The following is a 26,379-nucleotide window of genomic DNA, read 5'->3' as shown; positions in this document are numbered from 1 at the left end:
CGTCATCCACCCACCATCCACCCGAACTAACATTTTATCAAAACCACAACCCCCCGCCACCCGCCCGTTGTTATATATCTAATATAGACGATGTAAGGCATTCCTGTTAAAGAAAGGAGACTGATCCAATGCAGCAGAGACATTCAATGCGTGCCACGTATTAATATCTCTTGGCCACGCATTAGAGGCTAAGAGATATTAATGCGTGATAATATTATTTATCATTATTATAATATTATTGTCATTTCCATTAAGAAAGTGTTGACTATTATTGTTATTTTTTTCCCCAGTCTTTAGTATTCCCTTTTTTAGTTTGTCGTGTACCACGTTTGCTGCCGGCGTTGCTATCTTTTTATTTTTTTCTTCTTCTCCTGTTGTGTTGTGCTGTGTCACGCCAAAATTCTCCCCCCTACAACCCCCCCCCCCCCATTTACTTCCGTGGTCATGTTTTCTCTTACGTCATTGACAGCGATTGATAGCACTTCGGCTTTGACTGCCCGTCGCTGGTAGGATACTTCATCTTTGACAGCTGCTGGAATCTGAAGAAATCGATTATTGTTTTTTTTTGTACAGGCGCGAAACAGGACAGTCGCGTGCGGGTTAAGGACCCCCGGCAACTTTGTGACTTTATTGGACGCCGCCCCGGAAGTAAATGGGGGGGGGGGGATGCTTTTGTAGGGGGGAAGAAATTTGGCGTGACAGCTGCAGCAGTGCCTGATGAATAATTGCCTGTTTCAAAGAGTGCTGCTCCTTTTTCGTATGTGGGTAACAACATTTAACTATGTATTTTTTTTTCTGAATTGGTTCAACCGCCACCCGCCCGAATCTATTTAAAATCTATTTTTTTCGTCATGCATCAGCCCGACCCGTGGATTATCCGCGGTTGTGTCCGCAAACCGCGCATCTCTAGCGTCCGCATTACTGAAGACGCCGCACCGATCCGCCTGTCGATCTCACGATCCACTCTTCCCTCACTCGTGAACAAGACTCCGAGGTATGTGGGCTCTGTACCGAGGATGTCGTTGTGGCTTGTACAGCCCTTTGAGACACTTGTGATTTAGGGCTATATAAATAAACATTGATTGATTGATTGATTGAGGTACTTGAACTCCTCCACTTGGGGCAGGGTCTCCTCCCCAACCCGGAGTGTATGCTTTTATTTTGACACCCACATGGCATCAAAGGCCTACGTTACACACATCTGGCATTAAAGAGCTCAGTCCAGTATCCAAGTTGGAAATCAGTTCCTCTGTCACATCTCTGGCTGCAGGATTAGGTCTCTGCTTTTTGCAGATGATGTGGTCCTGATGGCTTCATCTGGCCAGGATCTTCAGCTCTCACTGGATCGGTTCGCAACCGAGTGTGAAGCGACTGGGATGAGAATCAGCACCTCCAAGTCCGAGTCCATGGTTCTTGCCCGGAAAAGGGTGGAGTGCCATCTCCGGGTTGGGGAGGAGACCCTGCCCCAAGTGGAGGAGTTCAAGTACCTCGGAGTCTTGTTCACGAGTGAGGGAAGAGTGGATCGTGAGATCGACAGGCGGATCGGTGCGGCGTCTTCAGTAATGCGGACGCTGTATCGATCCGTTGTGGTGAAGAAGGAGCTGAGCCGGAAGGCAAAGCTCTCAATTTACCGGTCGATCTACGTTCCCATCCTCACCTATGGTCATGAGCTTTGGGTTATGACCGAAAGAACAAGATCACGGGTACAAGCGGCCGAAATGAGTTTCCTCCGCCGGGTGGCGGGTCTCTCCCTTAGAGATAGGGTGTGAAGCTCTGCCATCCGGGAGGAACTCAAAGTAAAGCCGCTGCTCCTCCACATGGAGAGGAACCAAATGAGGTGGTTCGGGCATCTGGTCAGGATGCCACCCGAACGCCTCCCTAGGGAGGTGTTTCAGGCACGTCCGACCGGTAGGAGGCCACGGGGAAGACCCAGGACACGTTGCGAAGACTATGTCTCCCGGCTGGCCTGGGAACGCCTCGGGAGGAGCTGGACGAAGTGGCTGGGGAGAGGGAAGTCTGGGCTTCCCTGCTTAGGCTGCTGCCCCCGCGACCTGACCTCGGATAAGCGGAGGAAGATGGTTGGATGGATGGATGGTCACATCTCGGCAGTAAGCTGCTTTTTTCAACTTTTTGTAAGCTTTGCGTAAAACGTCCTTTCACTCTGGTCCATCCTGGATTTGGCAGTGATTGGACTTTTGCATTCTTTCATCTCCTCTGATGTGAACTCCACTGCCTTCTTCAAGCTAGCAATCATGGCGGCTCTTTCTTTACATCCTCGTCGGCTAATTTCTCACCAACACGCGTTCTCGGGGCTTTACGATCGCCTCCACAATGACGTCGTTGGAAACGTCAAGTCACTCACCTTCATCTGCAGATTGTGTCTTTATCTCCGTTGGTGATTTGCTGGAAGTTGGTGGCGCTGATTCTCTTTCATGTTCTCTTTTAGCGGACGTCGCCATCTTAGCATAGCAGTAGTCGTCCATCTTCTATCACGTCTTCAATCTTCACTTCAGCTAACACTCCATCGCTCCAAACTGAAATTATGCTTAATGGGCTTTGGAATAGACCAATTGTGATGCTATATTTCAATCTCTACAGATCGTAAATGTGAATCTTCTCGGGAAAAGCCACTCAGTCCGCCATCTTGGGTCTTTTCGCTTTTGCCGCTGCTCGATCAGACTGCGCATGCGCATGCCTTCTCTTTCTTCCCCTCCATTTATCTGCTTTCTTCTCTATTTCAAGTTATCATTACATACATGTATTGTTGCATTTGAAACAATTGTAGTGTTGATAATAGAGGTAATTGTTGTTATTATTCATTATCAATGAATAATAACAATAATTACAAAAAGGGACAAGCGGTAGGAAATGGATGGATGGATTCATTATCAATAGTGCTATTTCTGTTGGTATTAGTATTGCTCCATTTTTAGTGTAATAATGTTCATTGTCATTTCTTTGTTAATATTTACTTCATTAACTGCTTCTTTGCTGTCACTTTTACTATCATATTTGCTGATGTTGTTGTTGTGGTTGTTTTGATTGATTGATTGAAACTTTTATTAGTAGATTGCACAGTACAGTACATATTCTGTACAATTGACCACTAAATGGTAACACCCCAATAAGTTTTTCAACTTGTTTAAGTCGGGGTCCACGTTAATCAATTCATGGTAATTGTTATCTGTTGTTGTTGTGTTTGTTGTTGTTTTTGTCTCTCTGCCTTATGCCACTCTTTTCCCCGCAATTTCCCCCCTCTGTATTACTTTTTTTCTATTTCCATCCCCTCCTGCTCCGGCTGCGCCAAATAATAATACAAATCCATTTAACCTCTTAAGGCCCAAGGACTTAAACAAGTTGAAAAACTTATTGGGGTGTTACCATTTAGTGGTCAATTGTACGGAATATGTACTGTACTGTGCAATCTACTAATACAAGTTTCAATCAATCAATCAAAGCTGTTTGTTTACATGCTTTTTTTTTATTTCTCTTTGCTATTTATTGGACCCTAATTAGAATAAAAACTAAAAATCATCTTTTGACATGATGTACTTTTAGTCCATAAGTACACATATGTGTACTTGATATGTAGTGACATGCTAATTTTTATTTTTACTTTTTTCCCCCAAATTCCATGGTATGTTATACTCTTCTGACACCACCAGATGGCAGTATAAGTGTCCACATAAGCGGCCATAAGACCCCAATTCAGTGGTGTACACAATATTGGAAATAAGAGCTAAAAGGTGCTGTCCACGCATGTGGCCACTAAGCCTTTAGAGGTTTTAATAAAGTCAAATACAAATAAGGCAGAAGTATCCCACATGTATCTTTTGTAAAATAAATGTGTACAGCAAATATGGGCGTCTACATCAACAATATGATTTGCCGGTAGCTAGACAGGACAAAAAAATAAATACAATTCCTCATAAACTCCCGATCATTGTTTTTACATTCTATTTTTTAAATATTTATTCTATTGCAATATATTCCTATTAACGTGTGCAATTTATATCCAATTCTATTGAATTGATGATGTATATCTATAGGACATCTCTCTAGCTCTCATCGAAGGCGGACACTTTTCCTCCCCTCACCCTAATCCCTCCTTAACCTTGTTGGAGCCTCTTTTTGCACTGCTCTCTAAAATCTAAACAATGGAATGGATCAGCTGCCCTTTCAACGAAATTGACAAGATCTTATCGGCGAGAAGCTCGGGTTCAAATGAACCTGCCTGTCCTGACGGACAATGGACTTTTGGGAGAAGCGGAGTGTTAGACTAATTGTATCTAAGTTATCACAAAACTTTGTGTTTCAATGAGTTCCCGGCGAGAAGACAAAAGCTGTCTTTGAACCTACCAAGAAGGAAGGCTTGTAAAACTCCACTGTGTAGGATGGGAAGCAACATGAAGGTGTTCTGTTTCTTTCATGTATTGTCATCAACAGAAAGATATTGTTTTGACCCGAGAACTACAAAGCGGAGAGAAAGCAGGATCTGCCCAAGTTCCAGGCACCTCTTCTTTGAAATGTTCTGTAACCAAAGGCGATGGCTGTTTACGACCCCCCTCCCTTTGAAACAGCTGTTGCCATGTAATCAGGGAAAGTCCAAATAAAAGAGGAGGCGTACAATCTTTCGCCAGAGCGTGATGGAGACTGTACAAGAGCACAGCCCAGACGTCTCTCCTCAATTGAGCCAAATTGGATTCTGTCTCGGTTTAATTCCTTGCTTCTTGTCTTGTTTAATAGATGTCATCAGTGTTTGAACCTGACACGGAGTGCCTGGTGAAACCTTTTAGTCGAGTCCAAGTAATTTTGTGTGCTTTGTATCTGCAATGTCAATAAAGTCTCATTCCATATTCTATTGTTCCCATGGTACTGAATTTTGTGCCATATCATTGGTGCTAAAATGAAGTTTTCAGGAAAACTAACCCCTATGGTACTGCTCATTATGAGATAACGGCAACAGCGCCACTGATCTTTAAGCCTGCCCTGCCCCTTAAGACTTGCCTCTCGCTCAACACTCTGGTAACACTCCGCAGTTCATTCCTACACATAGTCACACACCTACACACTCTTGGATTTTTGCCACACTCCATTCTCGAGTTTATTAATATTATGTACATATATATATATATATATATATATATATATATATATATATATATATGTATATATATATATATATATATATATATGTATATATATATATATATATATATATATATATATATATATATATATATATATATATATATATATATATATATATATATATATATATATATATATATATATATATATATATATATACATAATAAATCATAGAACTATACTACGCCCCCTTATGGTCTGTGCCGTCTACCCCCCCCAAACATAACAACAGCCTTAGAACAGAGTGGTAAATATGAACCTTTTTAAAATGTAATCTTTATTTCCATAAGTGATATAAACAACAATACGTCTTACAAAATGGCAACAATATGATTATAAAACAAAATGTGTTCATTAGACAAATATATTCAGACTATCACAACTATTCAGGCAATAAATCCAGATATTAAGACACAACTACTATACAGCAAAATTAAATATTAAAATCTGTACACTGACGTGTCTTCATACAACAGGAAGTGAACCCACGTCACGTCATAAAAACCCAAATAATTCCTTAAAATGGAAGAATTTAAACATATTCAGACACGCTAACACAAATATGGCTCTTCAGAAGCCAAAACAATATTTAATTATTTCCTCCCAAAAGTATATTATATGTCTGTTTTATAATGATCTTGTTTTGTTTTTTAAGAGAAACTTGGTTTAAATTTGAGGACTCGGGTATATTGTGGACAAACAAGCGTATTCCTAGCAAGAAGTCAAATTAAAGCAGAGTGAAAATGTCGCCTGTGGAAATGTTCCAATATGGATTTTGGTAAAAGTTATTTCAGACTTCCTAATAAAGTCCACCATAAAAGGGAAAACAATATTTTTTTAACGAAAGTGTCTTTATATCTAAGACAAGAACTCAAATTTCTTGTTGCGTGTCGAGATTATTGTTCCACCACTGGGGGACGTAAGAAAACATGTCAATTGAAGATCGCCTCTCACAGAGTCCGTACTTGTTATCACATAAAATTTGATGTTTGTCGAAGTGTTCGTAAATGTGGTCGCATATTATGCTTTGGATAAAATTGCTATTTTCCTTCCTAGGTACACTATCAATCACATTGACGGTGGTGAAAGCATCACTGAAGAAGAGTACAATTCAGTGGCGGGCCGTCAGGGCCAGCAAGGCCTTCTCTGATCATAATTAAAGATAAAAGTAATTCATATTCTCTTCATGTCATATTGTGCTCTTTCCAGTGCTGTTGTGTTTAGGTTAGAGTTTTTATCCAATCAGAATTCAGCTAGGTTATGTTGCCATGCTGTACCAAATCAGCCTTCAGAATCAACAATGCGGGCGTCTATGCACTGTAAGTGAACGGGCACATACAGTTGATAGACAATTGCGATAGCCAATCAGATCACAAATTGTTGTCAGTAAGGCCTTCTTGCTGGCCTTACGTTGAACGTGACATTTACGCGTCCTGGGATTGGATACTCACTTGGGAGTCCCAAGTGAGTATCCGATCACAAGTTGCGAAAACAGGAAGTGGCACCGGAGCCATAGAAAACAAGAAGGAGAGCAAAATGTTGATTAGGGGTGCAGATATATATTTGCCAAGCAATTTTCAAGAAGGATTCTTAAGAGAAACTACATCTTGTGAGGCGAGGTCGGCCGACACCGGAAGCTATCCCGGCGGTGAAATGGTTTGCCCGCCACTTTCACGCGAATCAAACGACTACAAGCGGTACCACTAGCTTATGTGGCGTCAAATGGGTGCGACAAATTGTGAGTTCAAATATTTTATTTCTTAATTTTTTTAATGTTTCATTTGTTTTAAACAATTATTTAAATTTTGACATTACCACATACGTTTAAAGTAGGTTTTAATTGCTGAAACGGGTTTATTGAATGTTAAATGTGCCGAAAAATAGACTGTTTTGTACTCCATCACCCTTGATCACCCCTTGGGAGGCGAGGGGAGCAGTGAGCAGCAGCTGTGGCCGCGCCCGGGAATCATTTTTGGTGATTTAACCCCCTAATTCAACCCTTGATGCTGAGTGCCAAGCAGGGAGGTAATGGGTCCCATTTTTATAGTCTTTGGTAGTGTGTATGACAATCATGGGTACTTTAACTTTAACTTAACTGTTGAGGGGTTCAATGCCCTGTAGTGTGCAAGTGGGTTTCTGTATGGTATCTCCAGCCGTGTCCATGTGGTGACATAAATCACAGTATTTTGAGAGGTGAAGTCGAACAAAGGAGGCCTAGGTGAGAAACGCACGGCCCGCCCCTGCATATGAGCCACATTTTAAACAGCTGATTGATTATTCTCCTGTTTGTGTTGTCATATGTGTTACAGCGTCTGCATTACAATGGAATCTTTTACCACAAGTTTAACAAAAAAATGTTTTACCTCCTTTATGGGTACTTATGTGTCGAGTTAAACTGCATTTTTGAGAGAAGCATTTACCACAAACTGAACATTTAAATGGTTTTTCCCCTGTGTGTGTTCTCATGTGTTTAATCAAATTGCTGTTATGAGGAAATTTTTTACCACAAACTGAACATTTAAATGGTCTTTCTGCGGTGTGCGTTCTCATGTGTTCACTCAAATTGCTCCTGTGAGGAAAACGTTTACCACAAGCTGAGCAAAAACATTTTTTTCCTCTTGTGTGGGTTCTTTTGTGTCGAGTCAAACTGCATTTCAGAGAAAAGCATTTGCCACAAACTGAACACTTAAATGGTTTATCCGTGGTGTGTGTACTCATGTGTTGAATCAAAATGCTCTTATGAAGGAAGCTTTTACCACATTCTGAACAAATAAATGTTTTTTGTCCAGAGTGTTTCATTATGTGTTTAGTCAAACCTGATCTGGAAACAAAGCTTTTACCACAAACTGAACACTTATACGGTTTTTCTCCTGTGTGTGTTCTCATGTGTTGAGTGAAATTGTACTTTTTATTAAAACTTTTAGCGCAAACCGAGCAGCTCAAAGGTTTTTTATCTCTCTTCTTTTTAGAGCATTCAGAGTGTTTGATGTCAGTGTGAGTCCTCATATCACCTTCACAGTCTGTATCGCTGCTCAAAGTTACTTCAACCTCGTCTTCAGCCTCACTATCTGATAGTGGAGCTAAGAGGGTGTTTGGTTGTGGTTTCTCTTCATCATCATCAGTCTTCACAGAGACAACAGTCAGTGGCAACTTGGTGAGATCAGCTTCCTGTGGTCCTAGAAGACACTCTCCCTCCTGAGTGATCCAGAGTTCCTCCTCTTCCTTTTCAATGCGGGGTGGTTGTGGAGTCTCCTGCTTCAAAGTGGAGCTCCTGCCTGACTGAGGAGGAAATTCTTCTGGATGACCAATCAGCTGCTGGACGTCTGCAGGACACAAACAACACAAACATACTTTAACTCAGACATGATCCATGAGATGTTTCTCCTTGAACTCGCTACACACTTTCTTCTATGTACTGTATGTGTGTGTAGTGTTTCATGGCCATCCATTTAGTGCCTTGCCAGAATGATGGATCAATGTTGACATGACTTGGCTTGGACTCAGAAAATATAAAATCTGTTTCAATGGACATTAGGATACTACAAACTAGGGAAAAAATCAATATGGCGATATATCGTGATTTTTTTTTTACAATATATTAGAAATGTAACGTAATGAACATTTCAGATCATAATTATTATGACCAAAATTATTAGGGTTATCATTATTATCATGGTATTGTAAAATGTGCTCAGAAAGTACTTTTACACACACTGAAACAGCTGCCATAGTCTGCAGCACTCCCTGCGACCCAAAAGGGACAAGCGGTAGAACATGGATGGATGGATAGATGGAAATAAAAACACAATATTTTTATTGCAAGTTTTGTTGATTCTATGTACAAACCCCGTTTCCATACGAGTTGGGAAATTGTGTTAGATGTAAATATAAACGGAATACAATGATTTGCAAATCCTTTTCAACCCATATTCAATTGCATGCACTACAAAGACAACATATTTGATGTTCAAACTCATAAACTTTTTTTTTTTTTTGCAAATAATAATTAACTTAGAATTTCATGGCTGCAACATGTGCCAAAGTAGTTGGGAAAGGGCATGTTCACCACTGTGTTACATGGCTTTTCCTTTTAACAACACTCAGTAAACGTTTGGGAACTGAGGAGACACATTTTTGAAGCTTCTCAGGTGGAATTCTTTCCCATTCTTGCTTGATGTACAGCTTAAGTTGTTCAACAGTCCGGGGTTCTCCGTTGTGGTACTTTAAGCTTCATAATGTGCCACACATTTTCAATGGGAGACATGTCTGGACTACAGGCAGGCCAGTCTAGTACCCGCACTCTTTTATTATGAAGCCACGTTGATGTAACACGTGGCTTGGCATTGTCTTGCTGCAATAAGCAGGGGCGTCCATGGTAACGTTGCTTGGATGGCAACATATGTTGCTCCAAAACCTGTATGTACCTTTCAGCATTAATGGCGCCTTCACAGATGTGTAAGTTACCCATGTCTTGGGCACTAATACACCCCCATACCATCACACATGCTGGCTTTTCAACTTTGCGCCTAGAACAATCCGGATGGTTCTTTTCCTCTTTGGTCCAGAGGACACGATGTCCACAGTTTCCAAAAACAATTTGAAATGTCGACTCGTCAGACCACAGAAAAACTTTTCCACTTTGTATCAGTCCATATTAGATGAGCTCAGGCCCAGCGAAGCCGACAGCGTTTCTGGGTGTTGTTGATAAACGGTTTTCGCCTTGCATAGGAGAGTTTTAACTTGCACTTACAGATGTAGCGACCAACTGTAGTTACTGACAGTGGGTTTCTGAAGTGTTCCTGAGCCCATGTGGTGATATCCTTTACACACTGATGTCGCTTGTTGATGCACTACAGCCTGAGGGATTGAAGGTCACGGGATTAGCTGTTTACGTGCAGTGATTTCTCCAGATTCTCTGAACCCTTTGATGATATTACGGAGCGTAGATGGTGAAATCCCTAAATTCCTTGCAATAGCTTGTTGAGAAAGGTTTTTCTTAAACTGTTCAACAATTTGCTCACGCATTTGTTGACAAAGTGGTGACCCTCGCCCCATCCTTGTCTGTGAATGACTGAGCATTTCATGGAATCTACTTTTATACCCAATCATGGCACCCACCTGTTCCCAATTTGCCTGTTCACCTGTGAGATGTTCCAAATAAGTGTTTGATGAGCATTCCTCAACTTTATCAGTATTTATTGCCACCTTTCCCAACTTCTTTGTCACATGTTGCTGCCATCAAATTCTAAAGTTAATGATTATTTGCAACAAAAAAATGTTTATCAGTTTGAACATCAAATATGTTGTCTTTGTAGCATATTCAACTGAATATGGGTTGAAAATGATTTGCAAATCATTGTATTCCGTTTATATTTACATCTAACACAATTTCCCAACTCATATGGAATCGGGGGTTGTAACATGTTTATGTGTGCTATGGCTATATGTATTTTGTGTTTTTTTTTCTTTTTCTTTTAAATTGTGATTTTACTGCCTTTTTTACATCATGGCTATGGGACTACAGATGAAAACTAGCCTTTTGGCTAATTCTGGCTTTTTTAACCATGTGTAATCATGGTGTTTTATTAAAATTGCATTGTCTTCTTTGAAATAAACTGATCTAATCTAATGAGGATTTTTCCTTGGCCTCAGTCTGGACCCCATCCCTGGAGTCTAGCCTTTGACTGAATATTTTTTAACCCTTCCCCCACCCCCTCCCCAGCGTTTACCTGCTTCTCACCTTTTTTTTGTAAGGGGCGTCGGGAGTTGGCAGACCCGTGAGCGATGCTATTTCTGTCTCCCTGTAATGTTTGTCTGATCTTGAATGGGATTGTGCTGAAAATCTTAATTTTCCCTCGGGGATTAATAAAGTACTTCTGATTCGGAACATTACATATTGTTTGGCTTCTTAAAAGTCATATTTTCATTTGAGCGTTGAAATAAGGTTATCTTCTTCCATTTTAATTTGTAAAGTTTTAAGTGGTGTTTTTTTAGGATAAAGAAAAAAATGTTTTGGGTGCTTCACTTCCAGTTTATGTGACGTCACGCGAGTTCACTTCCTGTTGTCATGATTCTTTTAATTATAGTTCGATCAAGAAACAAACACTGAGTTTAATCCAAGTATATCCACCAACCACAAGCCATGACGACGAAACTCTACAGACTTTCTACAAAGATATTGACCAAGCTTTAGTAGATGATAAAACAACATACACGCTTATTATTATTACAACGGAAAAAGTGGGAGTGGGACAAGACAGGGAAGAGAAAAGGCTAGGCCCATTTGGAATTGGGAACGTAACAATAGGGGAGAAAGGCTTTCTAGACTTTGTCGCAAACAGGCACCTTGTCATTGGAAATACACTCAAGAAATGTAAGAGTAGGTATTGGACGTGTGAGAGCCCCAATGCAACAACAGATAACCTTGTTGATTACAACATAAGTGATAGAAGGGATGTACTAATGGATCTTGCAACAGTTCCCAAAGATTACGTTAAAAGTGATCCATCGATTAGTAAGAGCCAAAGTGAGGTTTGAAAAGAAAATTGAAAGGCAAAAGATTGTGAAAAAAATCTAGGAAGAGAAGAATGTCATATCACCAGCAGGAATTCAGTTTAGAACTAAAGAACCGGTTTGTCCCACTACTGGATCTAGTGATGGACCAATCAGCGAATGACACATATGACCAAGTGGTTAAGGGAACACTGGAGATAGCAGAGAAACCAGCAGAGTTTACCAACACAGACAACAGTAGAAAACCAAGAGAAGAATGAAATCAGATAGTTGAATGACAAGAGGAAATGACTGAAACCACACAGGCAAGATTCACCTCTAAATCAAGTAGAGTACACACAACTCAACAAGAGAATACGCAAGAGAAAACGCGAGCGGAAGAGAAAGCACCAAACAAAGATCGTACTGGAGGTCCTGGAAAAACACAAAAGCCCAAAAATCATAAATAGAAAAATGCAACGCGGAAGGCAACTCATGTCCAGCATAACCGACATCAACGGAACAGAAACAAGTGTCAACAAACATAAAATCTGCGAAATAGTTAGAGATTTTTATAGCTCTCTAAACTGTGGTGATCAACCAAATTGGAGAACTTGAGAAGATTGCTCAAGTAGATCAAAGGATGCGCCACCTAATCTACCGGAGAAAGTTAAACAAGCCCTAAAGAAGGCCCCTGGTGAGGACCAATCAAACGTAGACATTCTGAGCCTTGGGGACGAAGAGTTCATTACAGTAACTAACTGCTCTATTCAGCAAGATGTTACATGAAGAAGAAATACCATCTCAGTGGAACGAGTCCAAAGTCTCTCTCATATTCAAGAAAAGAGACCAAAAAAAAATCCCTACTACCTCAACCCTACAAGAGTTTTACCAGAGTAATTCTTGCCCGCATAGAAAGGCAGCAGGAGAACAACCAACCAAGAGAGCAAGCAGGCTTCAGACCAAGATTTATAACATCCGACCATCTGCATGTACTAAGCCAGACGGTTGAAAAGTCAAAAGAATATCAGTTCGACTTGTGTTTAGGCTTCGTGGATTATGAAAAAGCTTTCGACAGACTTGACCACCAGTCCCTTCCGGCTGCCTTGGAAAAGCCAAATATCGATGAGAAGTATATCAAAATGTTCAAAGTATTATACAGGGAGCTCACACCAAAAATTCTTATAAAACTTTGATTGATTGATATTGTCAATGACTCGATTAAAGTCCTGAGAGGAGTTAGACGGGGAGATCTTCGGTCACCTAAGCTATTCACTGCAGTTTGGAGGAAGCATTCAAGAATATTGACCGGAGCAACAAAGGAATCTAAGTCAATGCTGGATATATCAGCCATCTCAGATTCGCCGACGATATTCTTATCCAAGGCCACACTGCCGAGGAACTACAGGAAATGATTCATGGTCTTGCAGAGGAGAGTAGCAAGACAGGCCTCAACATGAACATAAAGAAAACTAAAGTCCTGATGAGCAACAACAACCCAAACTCCAAAGTAGCCGCACAAGGAAAAGGACAAAAACAGTAGATCATTACATATATCTAGGGAAGAAAATCACTTTCAACAATGAGACCAGCGAGGAAATTAAGAGAAGGATCCAGATGGGTTGGGTAAAGTTTGGGTCTCTAAGGTACATCTTCCGAGACTCTAATCTCCCCATTTCCTTGAAGAGGCGGGTATTTGACCGGTGTATCATACCTATTCTCTCATATGGTGCCCAAACCTGGACAACCATCAAACCTTTTTTGACCTACTGTTGCCTAGCCATCCTGGATAAAATCCAACGCTTCCCATCCAAACTGATGGAGCTTGAGAGGTGTTGCGAAGAGGAATGTGTGAAACTGCCCAAAAATAGGAGTGCCAAGCTTGTGGCTTTGTATTCAAAAAGACTTGAGGCTGGAATTTATGCCAAAGGTGCATCAACAAAGTATTGAGCAAAGGCTGTGAATACTTATGTACATGTGATTTTTTTTTTTTAATATTATTTTTAATAAATTTGCAAAATGAAAACAAAAAAATTCACATTGTCATTAGGGCGTAACGTTTGTAGAATTTTGAGGACAACATTTTGTTTTTTTCCATTTTGGAAAAAAGCTCAGGGATCCCAGTTAGGTCAACAGGGCCCTTTTGGGGCTTTTGAATTTCAAGAGATGTTACCATTTTTAAGATGCTTGGAAAGGCATTTCCTACATCGAAAATATGTAAATATCCAACAACACTTAGACTTAGACTTCCTTTTTATTGTCATTCAAATTTTAACTTTACAGCACAGAAAACAACAACATTTCGTTACATAAGCTCATGGTAGTGCAGGATAAAAAAGCAATAAGGTGCATATATAAATAAATAAATATATATATATATATATAAAATAAATAAATATATACAAAGATATATAAATAAATAAATAGATTACTGTACAGATAAATATATTGCACTTTTTCACATGCGTCCACGTTTATGGATGTATGTTATATTGTCTTTTTTATTCCAGCGAGTTAATCCATTTTGGGGGGGAGTTGAGGGGGATAATTTAATTATGATGCGTTCAAGAGTCTTACGGCTTGGGGGAAGAAGCTGTTACAGAACCTGGAGGTTCTGCTTCGGAGGCTGCGGAACCTCTTTCTAGAGTCCAGCAGTGAAAATAGTCCTTGGTGGGGGTGGGAGGAGTCTTTGCAGATTTTCTGAGCCCTGGTCAGGCAGCGGCTTTTTGCGATCACCTGGATAGGAGGAAGAGGAGTCCTGATGATCTTTTCCGGCGTCCTCACCACTCTCTGGAGAGACTTCCAGTCTGAGGCACTGCAGGCTCCAGTCCAGACAGAGATGCAGTTGGTCAGCAGGCTCTCTATAGTGCCTCTGTAGAATGTGGTGAGAATGGGGGGAGGGAGCTGTGCTCTTTTCATCCGACGCAAAAAGTGCATGCGCTGCTGAGCTCTTTTTACAAGAGCTCCGGTGTGTAGGGACCAGGTTATATTGTCAGTCATCTGCACCCCCAGGAACTTGGTGCTGCTTACTATCTCCACTGCTGTGCCATTGATGTAGAGTGGAGCGTGGCTGGACTGGTGCCTCCTGAAGTCAACGATGATCTCCTTGGTCTTGTTGACATTCAGGACCAGGTTGTTGGTTCTGCACCAGTCAACCAGATGCTTCACCTCCTCCCTGTAGTCCATGTCATTGTTGTCACGGATGAGGCCCACTACTGTCGTGTACTTCACAATGTGGTTAGTAGTGGACCTGACGCAGCAGTCATGGGTCATCAACGTGAACAGCAGTGGACTCAGGACGCAGCCCTGGGGGGAGCCGGTGCTCAGGGAGATGGCACTGGAGGTGTTGTTGCCCACTCTCACAGACTGGGGTCTGGTCTGTGAGGAAGTCAAGCAGCCAGTTGCAAAGGGGGGTACTGAATCCAAGGGGGGCCAGTTTGCTCACCAAGTGCTGCGGGATGATGGTGTTGAATGCTGAGCTGAAGTCCAGGAACAACATCCGCACCTGTGTGTCCTTTCCTTCCAGTTGTTCTAAGCTCAGGTGGAGTGCAGAGGAGATGGCATCCTCTGTGGAGCGGTTAGGGCGATAAGCAAACTGGTATGGGTCGAATGTGGGGGGAAGTCTGGAGACAATATATTCCTTTACCAGCCTCTCGAAGCACTTCATTATGATGGGGGTGAGTGCAACGGGGCGGTAACCATTGAGGGAGGAGATTGTGGGTTTTTTTGGCACTGGAATGATTGTGGCCGTCTTAAAACATGCTGACTCACTTACCAATGAGTTCTATCTATTAGATGCTATGAACTGAGAGCCACGCCTCTTTTTCCATGACTGTATCACATCATCAATAGTTGATTGTTTTTGTTGAGAAAATATCTTCAACATATCAAAACTCGCCATTCCAAAATGTAAAACATCCACTGTTGTGCATTTCACTAGTTTCTCCACTGTTTCACTCCTTCAATGTTTTGTTTGGTGTGAGGAAATCTCTTCACTACATCACTATGAGGCACTTCATGAATACATGATGAGATATGATGCCGATATTTGATAAATATTGTGATTGTAAAAAAACGCAAACAAACACAGTGCTATCATAAGGCCTAATGCAACTTCAATTTAACATCTCTGTCCCACCGCTTTTATAGTCAAGTAATACTACGTCATGCCGTGTACTGAGCTACACGTGATATCAGTTGCATAACATTGCTGACATCACAGCATATCACATGCAATTACATCACTCATCATAATGCTACTTATACACATGCCAGAATGTTGTGAGTCCCTCGAACCCACAGGTGATGATTTGAGTCCTTGAAAAATTCAGTGGACCCCACAAAAAGAGGCTGTTTGCAACATTTACGCACATGCCTAGAGGTCGCTAACTTTCCAGAGTATTTTAAATATCATGTATTATATACAGCTTTTAGCACGTAATGACACAACTACACCCGTATGTAACTTCGTCTGACACAAGCCAACATTCTTACAGAGTTGAGGTCACATCCTCCAGATGTACGACATTCCTCTGCTTTGAATGCTCCCGTACCAGTACCACAGGTGTAGTGTCATTAAAAACAAGATCCGCTTTGCAAAATGAGCGAGGTATTCATATTTTTTAGCAAAAATAGTAGGAAATATTCCAAAACTGTACAGGTATTTACCTACGACGTTGATGCGAGTGGGCGGTGCAGTTCGGGGAAACACGAGTGATGACGTCAAGACTTTGTCGCCAAATTTTATTGCCGACGAATGGCAGTTGACCAAGCCGAAGCTCTGAAGGCTGCAGCCAACAGGGCTACGGTGGTCTGAGGTCCCATTTGAGGACGCAGGGGTTACGCTCCTTTGTGACATCGCCACAGGTCGGCCACGGCCCCCTTGTGCCCTCCATTTGGAGGCGGCGGGTGTTCGACTCGATCCACGGCCTCTCCCACCCTGGGAGGACACCTTCCCAGCGGCTGGTAGCTGCAAAATTCGTCTGGCGCGGACTGAAAAAGGACGTTAGGGACAGTGGCCTAGTGATTAGAGTGTCCGCCCTGAGACTGGGAGGTTGTGAGTTCAAACCCCGGCCAAGTCATACCAAAGACAGCAAAAAATGGGAGCCATTGGCACTCAGCATCCAGGGTTGGAATGGGGGGTTAAATCACCAAATGATTCCCGAGCGCAGGCCACCGCTGCTGCTCACTGCTCCCCTCACCTCACCTCCCAGTGGGTGAACATGGGGATGGGTCAAATGCAGAGGATAATTTCACCACACCTAGTGTGTGTGTGACTATTGTTGGGACTTTAACTTTCACTTTAAGTGCCGAACATTCACCTATCAAAATGTATTTAACTTTGTAACACCAAAAGAAAGAAAATTGCAAATCATTTAAATTTTGTCCGTAACATTCTTTGATTAGAATGAAGAGATGTTGAGGAAGAGTAAGAGATGTGCAGTGTGTGAAGAGAAAACTGGACCACATGCAGTGTTTCCCATAAACTGCCAAGATACCTGTGGCGGTGGGGGCGTGGCTATGGGCGTGGCTATGGGCGTGGCCAACATGACATAATCGAGCAATTTGCATAATTTACTACAATGATATGATTTTCTCTAAAAAGGCTCAAAAAATGTATACTTACTAATTAATAATAACAGTTTTGTTTTAAACGTCCATCCATCCATCCATCCATTTTACAATATAATTACAACACTTTATGTACATATTTATATACAGATTTGAACAATAAGTTATTCACTGAAATATATTTATTAATTGTGGTTCTTACAAAAAATATATCTTATAAAATATAAAAGTTAAAATGTCTCTTAAAGCTCTGCCCCTTTAATTAGTGCATACTAAATAATTTAACTTTAGCCTACTACTACAACCATATTATTTACCAGCAACATAAAGTGAAACAGAGGCAGAGGTGTCCTGCCACAGTCAGTAACAAATAAACAGAAAACAGTAGTGGTCAAATACAAATAAGGCAACAAGAGAAGTATCCTACACTTCTCTTTTGTAAAGTAAATCTGAACAGCCTATATGGGCATCTACATCAACTATATGATTTGCCTGAGAAGCTGGACAGGACAAGAAAACATTTTAAAAAATTATTATTATTTTTTAATTTTTGTATTTTTTATTTGTGGCGGACGTAGTTATTTCGTGGCGGGCCGCCACAAATAAATGAATGTGTGGGAAACACTGACATGTCTACATCAACGTGCAGAGGATTGGAGGTAATAAAGAACAAGAATAATATGATTACTGTCAACTTTTGTTCTCCACAAGTTAAAGTACCAATGATTGTCACACACACACTAGGTGTGGTATAATTTGTCCTCTGCATTTGATCCATCCCCTTGTTCACCCCCTGGGAGGTGAGGGGAGCAGTGAGCAGCAGCGGTGGCCACGCCCGGGAATCATTTTTGGTGATTTAACCCCCAATTCCAACCCTTGATGCTGAGTGCAAAGCAGGGAGGTAATGGGTCCCATTTTTATAGTCTTTGGTATGACTCGGCCGGGGTTTGAACTCACGACCTACCGCAATACCCTCCTAAAATAGCATGGCGATCCCGACTGTCGTATCTATCTTCAATTTCCCCTTTAAGCCTTGTGGCCATGGAAATGGCAGAGCACTTTAGCACTTTTGCAGTGAGTATTCAAGAACAGTAGAGTACTCAGTGGCCTAGTGGTTAGAGCAGACCTGGGCAGTCTGCGGCCCGCGGGCCACATCCGGCCCTTTGTACGTCCCTGTCCGGCCCGCGTGAGTCCAATCATAAATTACAAAATAAATTTTAAAAAGTATCTATCTCGAGTGTGCAATACAATGGTGCTGCTTTTGTTTTGAAAAGCGTTATTTGTATTACTTCCGTGTGGACGTATGCGTGTGCGCGCAGCGGCAATCACAAATTACAAAATAAATTAAAAAAAACATCTATGTCGTGCGTGCAATACAACTGTGCTGCTTTTATTTTGAAAAGTGTTATTAAAGGGCGTATGTCCGTGTGTAACCTGTGAGTGAAGGTGCACAGCGACAAGTGATGCCCGGTTATCCCCGAGACGCTAAAAAGAGAAAAGTGGATGACGAACGCCGTGTTTTCAACAAGACATGGACTGCCAAGTATTTCTTTACAGAAATTAAAGGTAAAGCTGTGTGCTTAATTTGTGGTACACATGTTGCTGTGTTTAAAGAATATAGTGTAACGACCTGCTGAAGTTGATGTTGTGTTCTTGAGTTGCGGAAATGAGGAGTGAGGATAGACGTGCGTGTTGAAGGAACGAGATAAGTTGAGCTGTGTTAGTATAGGTTGCTCAATAAAAGTATAAAAAGAGCGTCAGACTTGGTGTGCACTTCTTCTGGACCCTACAATTGGTGTCAGAAGTAAAACTTTGCGCATACTGGCGCTGCTTGTGTGTGCATACTGTGCTGCTTGTGTGCTCAGCCTGCTCCGTCATCGGGAGGTACGTGCTACGATGTTTCCTGGCGACTTTGTCAAGATGGAACGGGAGGGAAAGGACATTGAGTGGGGACTTAAGGTGCCAGCAGCACTGCAGATGTCCGTGTGAATCCCGGACGTGAGGAGCTCGCCGCAAAGAGAGAGAAAGAGAGGGAGGAAGGAGAGAGGCAGCGTCACAGGAGAGAGAAAGAGGGAGAGAGAGAGAGAGGGAGGAAGGAGAGAGGCAGCATCGACAGGTGCAGCGCACGCTGCTTGGCATGGGGGAATTCCGCCCTCAATGAGACTCCCAGGTTTGATGGCAAGGCGAACTGGGAGGCATTTCATCCCACTTCTGACACCAATTGTAGCGTCCAGAAGAAGTGCACACCAAGTCTGATGCTCTTTTAGGGCTGGGCGATATGACTAAAAAATGTATCACGATATAAGTGTTTCATATCAGTCGATATCGATAATTATTGATAAAAAAAAAAAAAAACTATTCTAAATAAAGACCAGGAGAAAAAAGGCTGAATTTAAATACTTTTATTTTAAATATAACCTTTAACCTTTAGAACGAGGTCAGCATTATGAAAAACAGTCAGATAAATGAAAATACTGGTCGATGTGCAAATATTGACATTAAATAAATGCTTAATCCAACAAAATGTGCAAAGTATTGTAATTAAGAAATGAGTAGTGTACAACTCAGGCTTTAAAGCCATATTGGTAACAATATATGCAAATAAATAACAGTCACATTAAGCAAGCAGAAACAAACATGTCTTACAGAATATTGTAAACATCGGAATGAATTTGCGTCTGAACATCTGTGACAAAACAAACCTGTTACCCTCTTCAGTCATTTATGGAAAAATCAAACCAACTTCAGTATCTCCTTTTCCACGGATTCCCTGCACATTGTGTAAAGCTTAGGAATAGCTGTCTTGGAAAAGTGCTTTCGGCCAGGTAGAACATAACGGGGGTCGAGCACGTGTATGACATTCTTGTACCCAGACTTCTCAACTATGCTGAGCGCTAGCATGTCCTTCGCTAATTGATACACCACTGCATCCGTTATTTCTTTATAACGTTTTGAATTTTTGTCGTATGGCATTGCTGCCGAGTAATACTGTCTGCGGCAACAACAGACCACCATCGAGTGTTGCCGCTTCGGTGCTGTTCCACTTGCACCGGCTGATGTAGATGGTTGTGGCTGTTTGATACTGCTGTACTCCAGCGGGTGAGAGCGCTTCAGGTGCTAAAATAAGTTTGTCATGTTCCCAGACTTGGTCGGGACGACGACCTTGCAAAGTGTGCAGACAGTGTTACTCTGATTCGTATCGGATTTTAAAAAATCCAAAATACTGCCAAACGGGTGACGTGACGTTTCCTTTTTTATTTACAATTTCCTCTCGTGCTGCCGCACTCATATTCCCGTTTCGTTTCACTCCTCGTCGTCAGCTAGCCGTTGTTGCTTTTTTTTTCTTCCTGTTAGCATTTCCCAGAATGCCTTGCGGTTCAGGCTCGGCCGTGATAGGTGGAGAGGCCAAAGCACTTCCTCTGCCTACACCCCCCAGAATGCCGTGCGGTTCCGGCTCTGCCTTTCTTCCTATTTTTTTTCTAACAGAACTCAGTGAAATTATCGAACGTTTTATCGACCCCATTTTCTATTGATATTGATCACATGTCTATCGCGATATATATTGTTATTGTTTTATGGCCCAGCCCTATGCTCTTTTTAAACTTTTATTGAGCAACTTATACTAACACAGCTCAACTTATCTCGTTCTTTCCACACGCACGTCTATCTTCACTCCTCATTTCCACAACAGCAACGCTTCCTCCTTCTTTGCCAATCACCTTACAGGCGTGCTACGTTCACAACAAAGAGGATGCAGGATAAAGTGACAGAAATTGAAATTTTTGCATTGTATTATACATCAGGAAATGTTGTGTAAGAAAGTGTTAAAAATAAAACCATCAAAAGCCATCTGCTTTTGTATAAAGATAAGTTAGGTTACGATATATATAAAAAATAATTTGAGCAAAATTTCATTGAAATATTGTCGGTATGGCCCTCCAGCAGTGCTCGGGTTGCTCATGCGGCCCCCGGTAAAAATTAATTGCCCACCCCTGGGTTAGAGTATCCACCCTGAGATGGGTAGGTTGTGAGTTCAAACCCCCGGCCGAGTCATACCAAAGACTATAAAAATGGGACCCATTACCTCCCTGCTTGGCACTCAGCATCAAGGGTTGGAATTGGGGGTTAAATCACCAAAAATGATTCCCGGGCGCAGCCACCGCTGCTGCTCACTGCTCCCCTCACCTCCCAGGGGGTGAACAAGGGGATGGGTCAAATGCAGAGGACACATTTCCCCACACCTAGTGTGTGTGTGACAATAATTGGTACTTAAACTTTTGGAGAACTTCCCAATCAAAAGTTGACAGTAATCATATTATTTTTGTTCTTTATGACCTCCAATCCTCTGCACGTTGATGTAGACATGTGGTCCAGTCTTCTCTTCACACACTGCACATCTCTTACTCTTCCCCAACATCTCTTCTTTCACATCATTATTTTCTTTACACAAGCGCTTGTTTTGCTCTTCCACTTTCTTCATTTGACTTTTGCATTCTTTCATCTCCTCTGATGTGAACTCCACTGCCTTCTTCAAGCTAACAATCATGGCGGCTCTTTCTTTACATTCTTCAACAAAGTCGGCTAATTTCATGGCTCACGATTGCCTCCAAAATGACGTTGTTGGAAACTTTGACTCACTCACCTTCATCTGCAGTTTTCGTCTTTTTCTCCGTTGGTGATTCTCTTTCATGTTCTCTTTTACCGCACGTCGCCATCTTAGCATAGCAGTAGTCGTCCACGTTCTATCACTTCAGGTAACACTCCATCGCTCCGAACTCAAATTCGGTTTCGTGGGCTTTGGAAAAGACAAATCCTGGCGTATTTGATGCTATATTTAAATCTATAGATGTATAAAGATCGTAAATGTGAAACTTCTCCGAAAAACGACAGTCACCCAGTCCGCCATCTTGGTCTTTTCGCTTTTGCCGCTGCTTGATCAGATTGCGCATGCGCCAGAAGTCAGCAACTTCCGTTCCCTACCTGACAGCAGACTTTTCAAAATAAAGGCAACGGTTGGCAAAAGTATCTACTGAACATTTTAGATTAAAAAAAATAGAAAACCTTTTATCGCTGTGAGGTGCGAGAGCCAGCTCCAGCTCGTGGTGCCCAAGACGAGACTTAAAACCAGGGGAGACATGGCCTTCTCTGTGGTCGGCCTAAGCTATGGAACACTCTGAAACACTCTGACCTCCATTTTAAGTCTCGTCTTCAGACCCACTTTTATTCTTTGGCTTTTAACACTACGTGAGTTGTGTGGTCCTCTGTGGTCCTCTGTGTTTTTTAATTTGTTATTTCTATTTATTGTATTTATATTAGTTTTATATTTATTTATTTTTTGTTTTTATTCAGTCATTGGTGGAGCTAAGGATACTATTTGAATATTGTTTTTAATATTGTTGTGCAGCACTTTGGAAACATTTATGTTGCTTAAATGTGCTATACAAATAAAGTGGCTTGATTGATTGATTGATCCATCCACAAGTAAAAACCTACCTTTAAAAAAAATAAAAAAATTGTAATTCTAATTTGTATTATTGTTTTTTTACTGTCTTGTTTTAATGCTTTTTATGATGTTTTTACTCTGTAGCACTTCGATATTTGTTGTTCACATTTAAAGTGCAATACAAATACAATGTACAAACCCCGTTTCAATATGAGTTGGGAAATTGTGTTAGATGTAAAAATAAACGGAATGCAATGATTTGCAAATCCTTTTCAACCCATATTCAATTGAATGCACTACAAAGACAACATATTTGATGTTCAAACTCATAAACTTTATTTTTTTTTTGCAAATAATAATTAACTTAGAATTTCATGGCTGCAACACGCGCCAAAGTAGTTGGGAAAGGGCATGTTCACCACTGTGTTACATGGCCTTTCCTTTTAACAACACTCAGTAAACGTTTGGGATCTGAGGAGACACATTTTTGAAGCTTCTCAGGTGGAATTCTTTCCCATTCTTGCTTGATGTACAGCTTAAGTTGTTCAACAGTCCGGGGGTCTCCGTTGTGGTATTTTAGGCTTCATAATGCACCACACATTTTCAATGGGAGACATGTCTGGACTACAGGCAGGCCAGTCTAGTACCTGCACTCTTTTACTATGAAGCTACGTTGATGTAACACGTGGCTTGGCATTGTCTTGCTGAAATAAGCAGGGGCGTCCATGGTAACGTTGCTTGGAAGGCAACATATGTTGCTCCAAAACCTGTATGTACCTTTCAGCATTAATGATGCCTTCACAGATGTGTAAGTTACCCATGTCTTGGCCACTAATACCCACCATACCATCACACATGCTGGCTTTTCAACTTTGCGCCTATAACAAAATGGTTCTTTTCCTCTTTGGTCCGGAGGACACGACGTCCACAGTTTCCAAAAACAATTTGAAATGTGGACTCGTCAGACCACAGAACACTTTTCCACTTTGTATCAGTCCATCTTAGATGAGCTCAGGCCCAGCGAAGCAAAGCCCAAATCTCCCTACAGTAAAAAATCTTTTACAAAAACCCTCAGATCACCCCAAAATCTACTTCCTAACCTGACTAATGACATTTCCTGAAAGTCAAATCGAAATCTGCTCGTGACTTTTTATCTATATATTCGCTAACTAACAGATATGGAAACCACATTTAATCATAACCTCTTGGTGGAGGTAATCAATGAATAACAGGCAAAAACAGACAACACTCGATTGGTCGAGCACCTGCTGCATCCTGCCCTGCACGGACTGGAAACTGAGTCCTCTGAATGAGAGCGGTATAGACAGTTCATTATGTGGGCGGTCTAATGTACGCGCCTCGGTCCCGTTATCAATGTTGTCGTTTCTAGCGCTTAGCGTGCCCACTGACTGATACAAGTTGGAACTGTACGCTACTTTGCATTAGAAATGGCAACAGCGCAGGATGCATGTGCATGTACGGGCCAGTCTGCCCCACAACAAGAGGATAGAGAAAAAGAAGGAGCTCATTGACGACAGCATCGGACTACAATGGCGGGCTGGCATGTCTACCATATATGGAAATACGGACAATTTTTTAATTTATTTTTTTAAATTTTATTTCCTTGGCCTGAGTCTGGACCCGCTCTCCAGAGGCCCAGGGCTTAGACCATACTTGCCAACCCTCCCGTTTCTCCCAACAACCTCCCGGCAGAGATTTTCTCCCAACAAACTCCCGGTATTCAGCGGAGCTGGAGGCCATGCCCCCTCCAGCTCAATGTGGACCTGAGACTGAGTGGGGACAGCCTGTTCTCACGTCCGCTTTCCCACAATATAAACAGCTTGCCTGCCCAATGAACGGAGAAGTTAAACAGGACAATACTGCCATCTAATGGATAGCCACCGCAACACTGAAATTCAAGTATTTTTTTTCTTTCTATGTGAATAAAAAAAAAAAAAAAAAAAAAATATATATATATATATATATATATATATATATATATATATATATATATATATATATATATATATATATATATATATATATATATATATATATATATATATATATATATATATATATATGTCTTAATTAGATTATCCAAAAAATAGTGCTCGATACCGTGGTAGAGCGTAATATGTATGTGTGGGAATAAATCACAATCCTCAGAAGATTTTTTTTATTTTTTATTTTTTATTTTTTTTGAGGGTTGAGGAAAACCCCTCATGAAACAGGCCTGCAGAGATGAAATAGTCTTGTGATTTTTTCCCACACACACACACATATATATATATATATATATATATATATATATATATATATATATATATATATATATATATATATATATATATATATATATATATTTATATATATATATATATATATATATATATATATATATATATATATATATATATATATATATATATATATATATATATATATATATAGCTAGAGTTCACTGAAAGTCAAGTATTTCATACATATATATATATATGAAATACTGGAGTTGGTGAATTCTAGCTGTAAATAACCACACCCCCAACCCCCGACCAATTTCAAACAGCGCGTTTGGAGAAAGTATGAAGGAAGGCAATATTGTTTTATAAACATCTCTGCCATGCCTTCATGGTTTGACTTAACATTTCCGGGCCTTACGCAGGTCCCAAATACACAAAAACACGTACCGACAGGTGAAACAATTTGGTTTTGCAAAATAAGTCCCCTTTAAGGAGTCAGGGAGGTTTACCAACATACAACTGCTTTTTAATGATTTAGTAAGACAGCTCAATGTTGTGCATAATTGTTAGAATAATTGTATCTAAGTTATCACAATACTTTGTGTTGAAATGAGTTCCCGGCGAGAAGACAAAAGCGGTCTTTGAACCTACCAAGAAGAAGGCTTGTAAAACTCCACTGTGTAGGATGGGAAGCAACATGAAGGTGTTCTGTTTCTTTCATCTATTGTAATCAACAGAAATATATTGTCTTGACCCAAGAACTACAAAAGCGAAGAGGAAGCAGGGCCTGACTCCCCTCAAGGCGACCTTTTCTGTGAACTGTTTTACTACCTTTCTTTTAAACTGTTCTGTAACCAAAGGCAACGCTGTTTATGACCCATGTCCCTTAGAAACAGCTGTTGCCATGTAATCAGGGAAAGTCCAAATAAAAAGAGGTGGCGTACAATCTTTCGCCAGAGCGTGCTGAGACACTGTGCAAGGGTACAGTGTCCAGGCGTCTCTCCTCAAATTGAGCCAAATTGAATTCTGTCTGTTTAATTCTTTGCTTCTTGTCTTGTTTAATAGATGTCATCAGTGTTTGAACCTGACAATAATAACAAGAGCGACTAACAAATTCTCTATGAAGCTGACAACACAGAACACACTTTTTTTGTTTGCTTTCTGACAGAGGTGAAACAGAAGCAGCGCCACTCTAATACAACAATTTAAACAATGATAATAGTAACAATTATATACACAATGTACTTTACTGGAGTGCAATGTATACCTTTTATCTCACTAATCACTGTTTTAACTGAGACAAAACTAGTGAATTTGTCTAAAAATGTCTTTAAATTGTCTGCCTGCCTCTTCCTTCCTTGAGTAGAGTTCCAACATGAACACATTTACAATGTGATACATCCTATCATTTACAAATCATTTCTCTTTACATGTCCAAAAAGGAGTAGGATGAAGCACATTTTTTTTAGTGCTACCCCT

At 40.9% G+C, this 26,379-nt stretch overlaps 1 protein-coding gene across 2 annotated transcripts in view; it reads right to left on the bottom strand.

The window, feature by feature from the left end:
• Positions 1-22,174, bottom strand: part of LOC133632512 (gastrula zinc finger protein XlCGF17.1-like) — a 30,910-nt gene extending 8,736 nt beyond the window's left edge. The window contains exons 1-2 of one of the 2 annotated variants that reach the window (XM_062024976.1): positions 21,857-22,174; positions 8,163-8,474 (exon numbers count right to left, since the gene is read on the bottom strand). In XM_062024976.1, coding sequence (XP_061880960.1) covers positions 8,163-8,474; positions 21,857-21,929 — 385 coding nt within the window. In that variant the 5' untranslated portion in view covers positions 21,930-22,174. Of the gene's footprint in view, positions 1-2,362; positions 2,692-8,162; positions 8,475-21,856 lie in introns of those variants that run through there. The other variant, XM_062024977.1, reaches the window with a different exon arrangement.
• Between the last annotated feature and the right edge of the window lie 4,205 nt (positions 22,175-26,379).

Source organism: Entelurus aequoreus, linkage group LG17 (assembly GCF_033978785.1).
Source record: "Entelurus aequoreus isolate RoL-2023_Sb linkage group LG17, RoL_Eaeq_v1.1, whole genome shotgun sequence".
NCBI lineage: Eukaryota > Metazoa > Chordata > Actinopteri > Syngnathiformes > Syngnathidae > Entelurus > Entelurus aequoreus.
The sequence above is the reverse complement of the archived record's forward strand: the minus strand, read 5'-3'. Positions and strand labels throughout refer to the sequence as shown.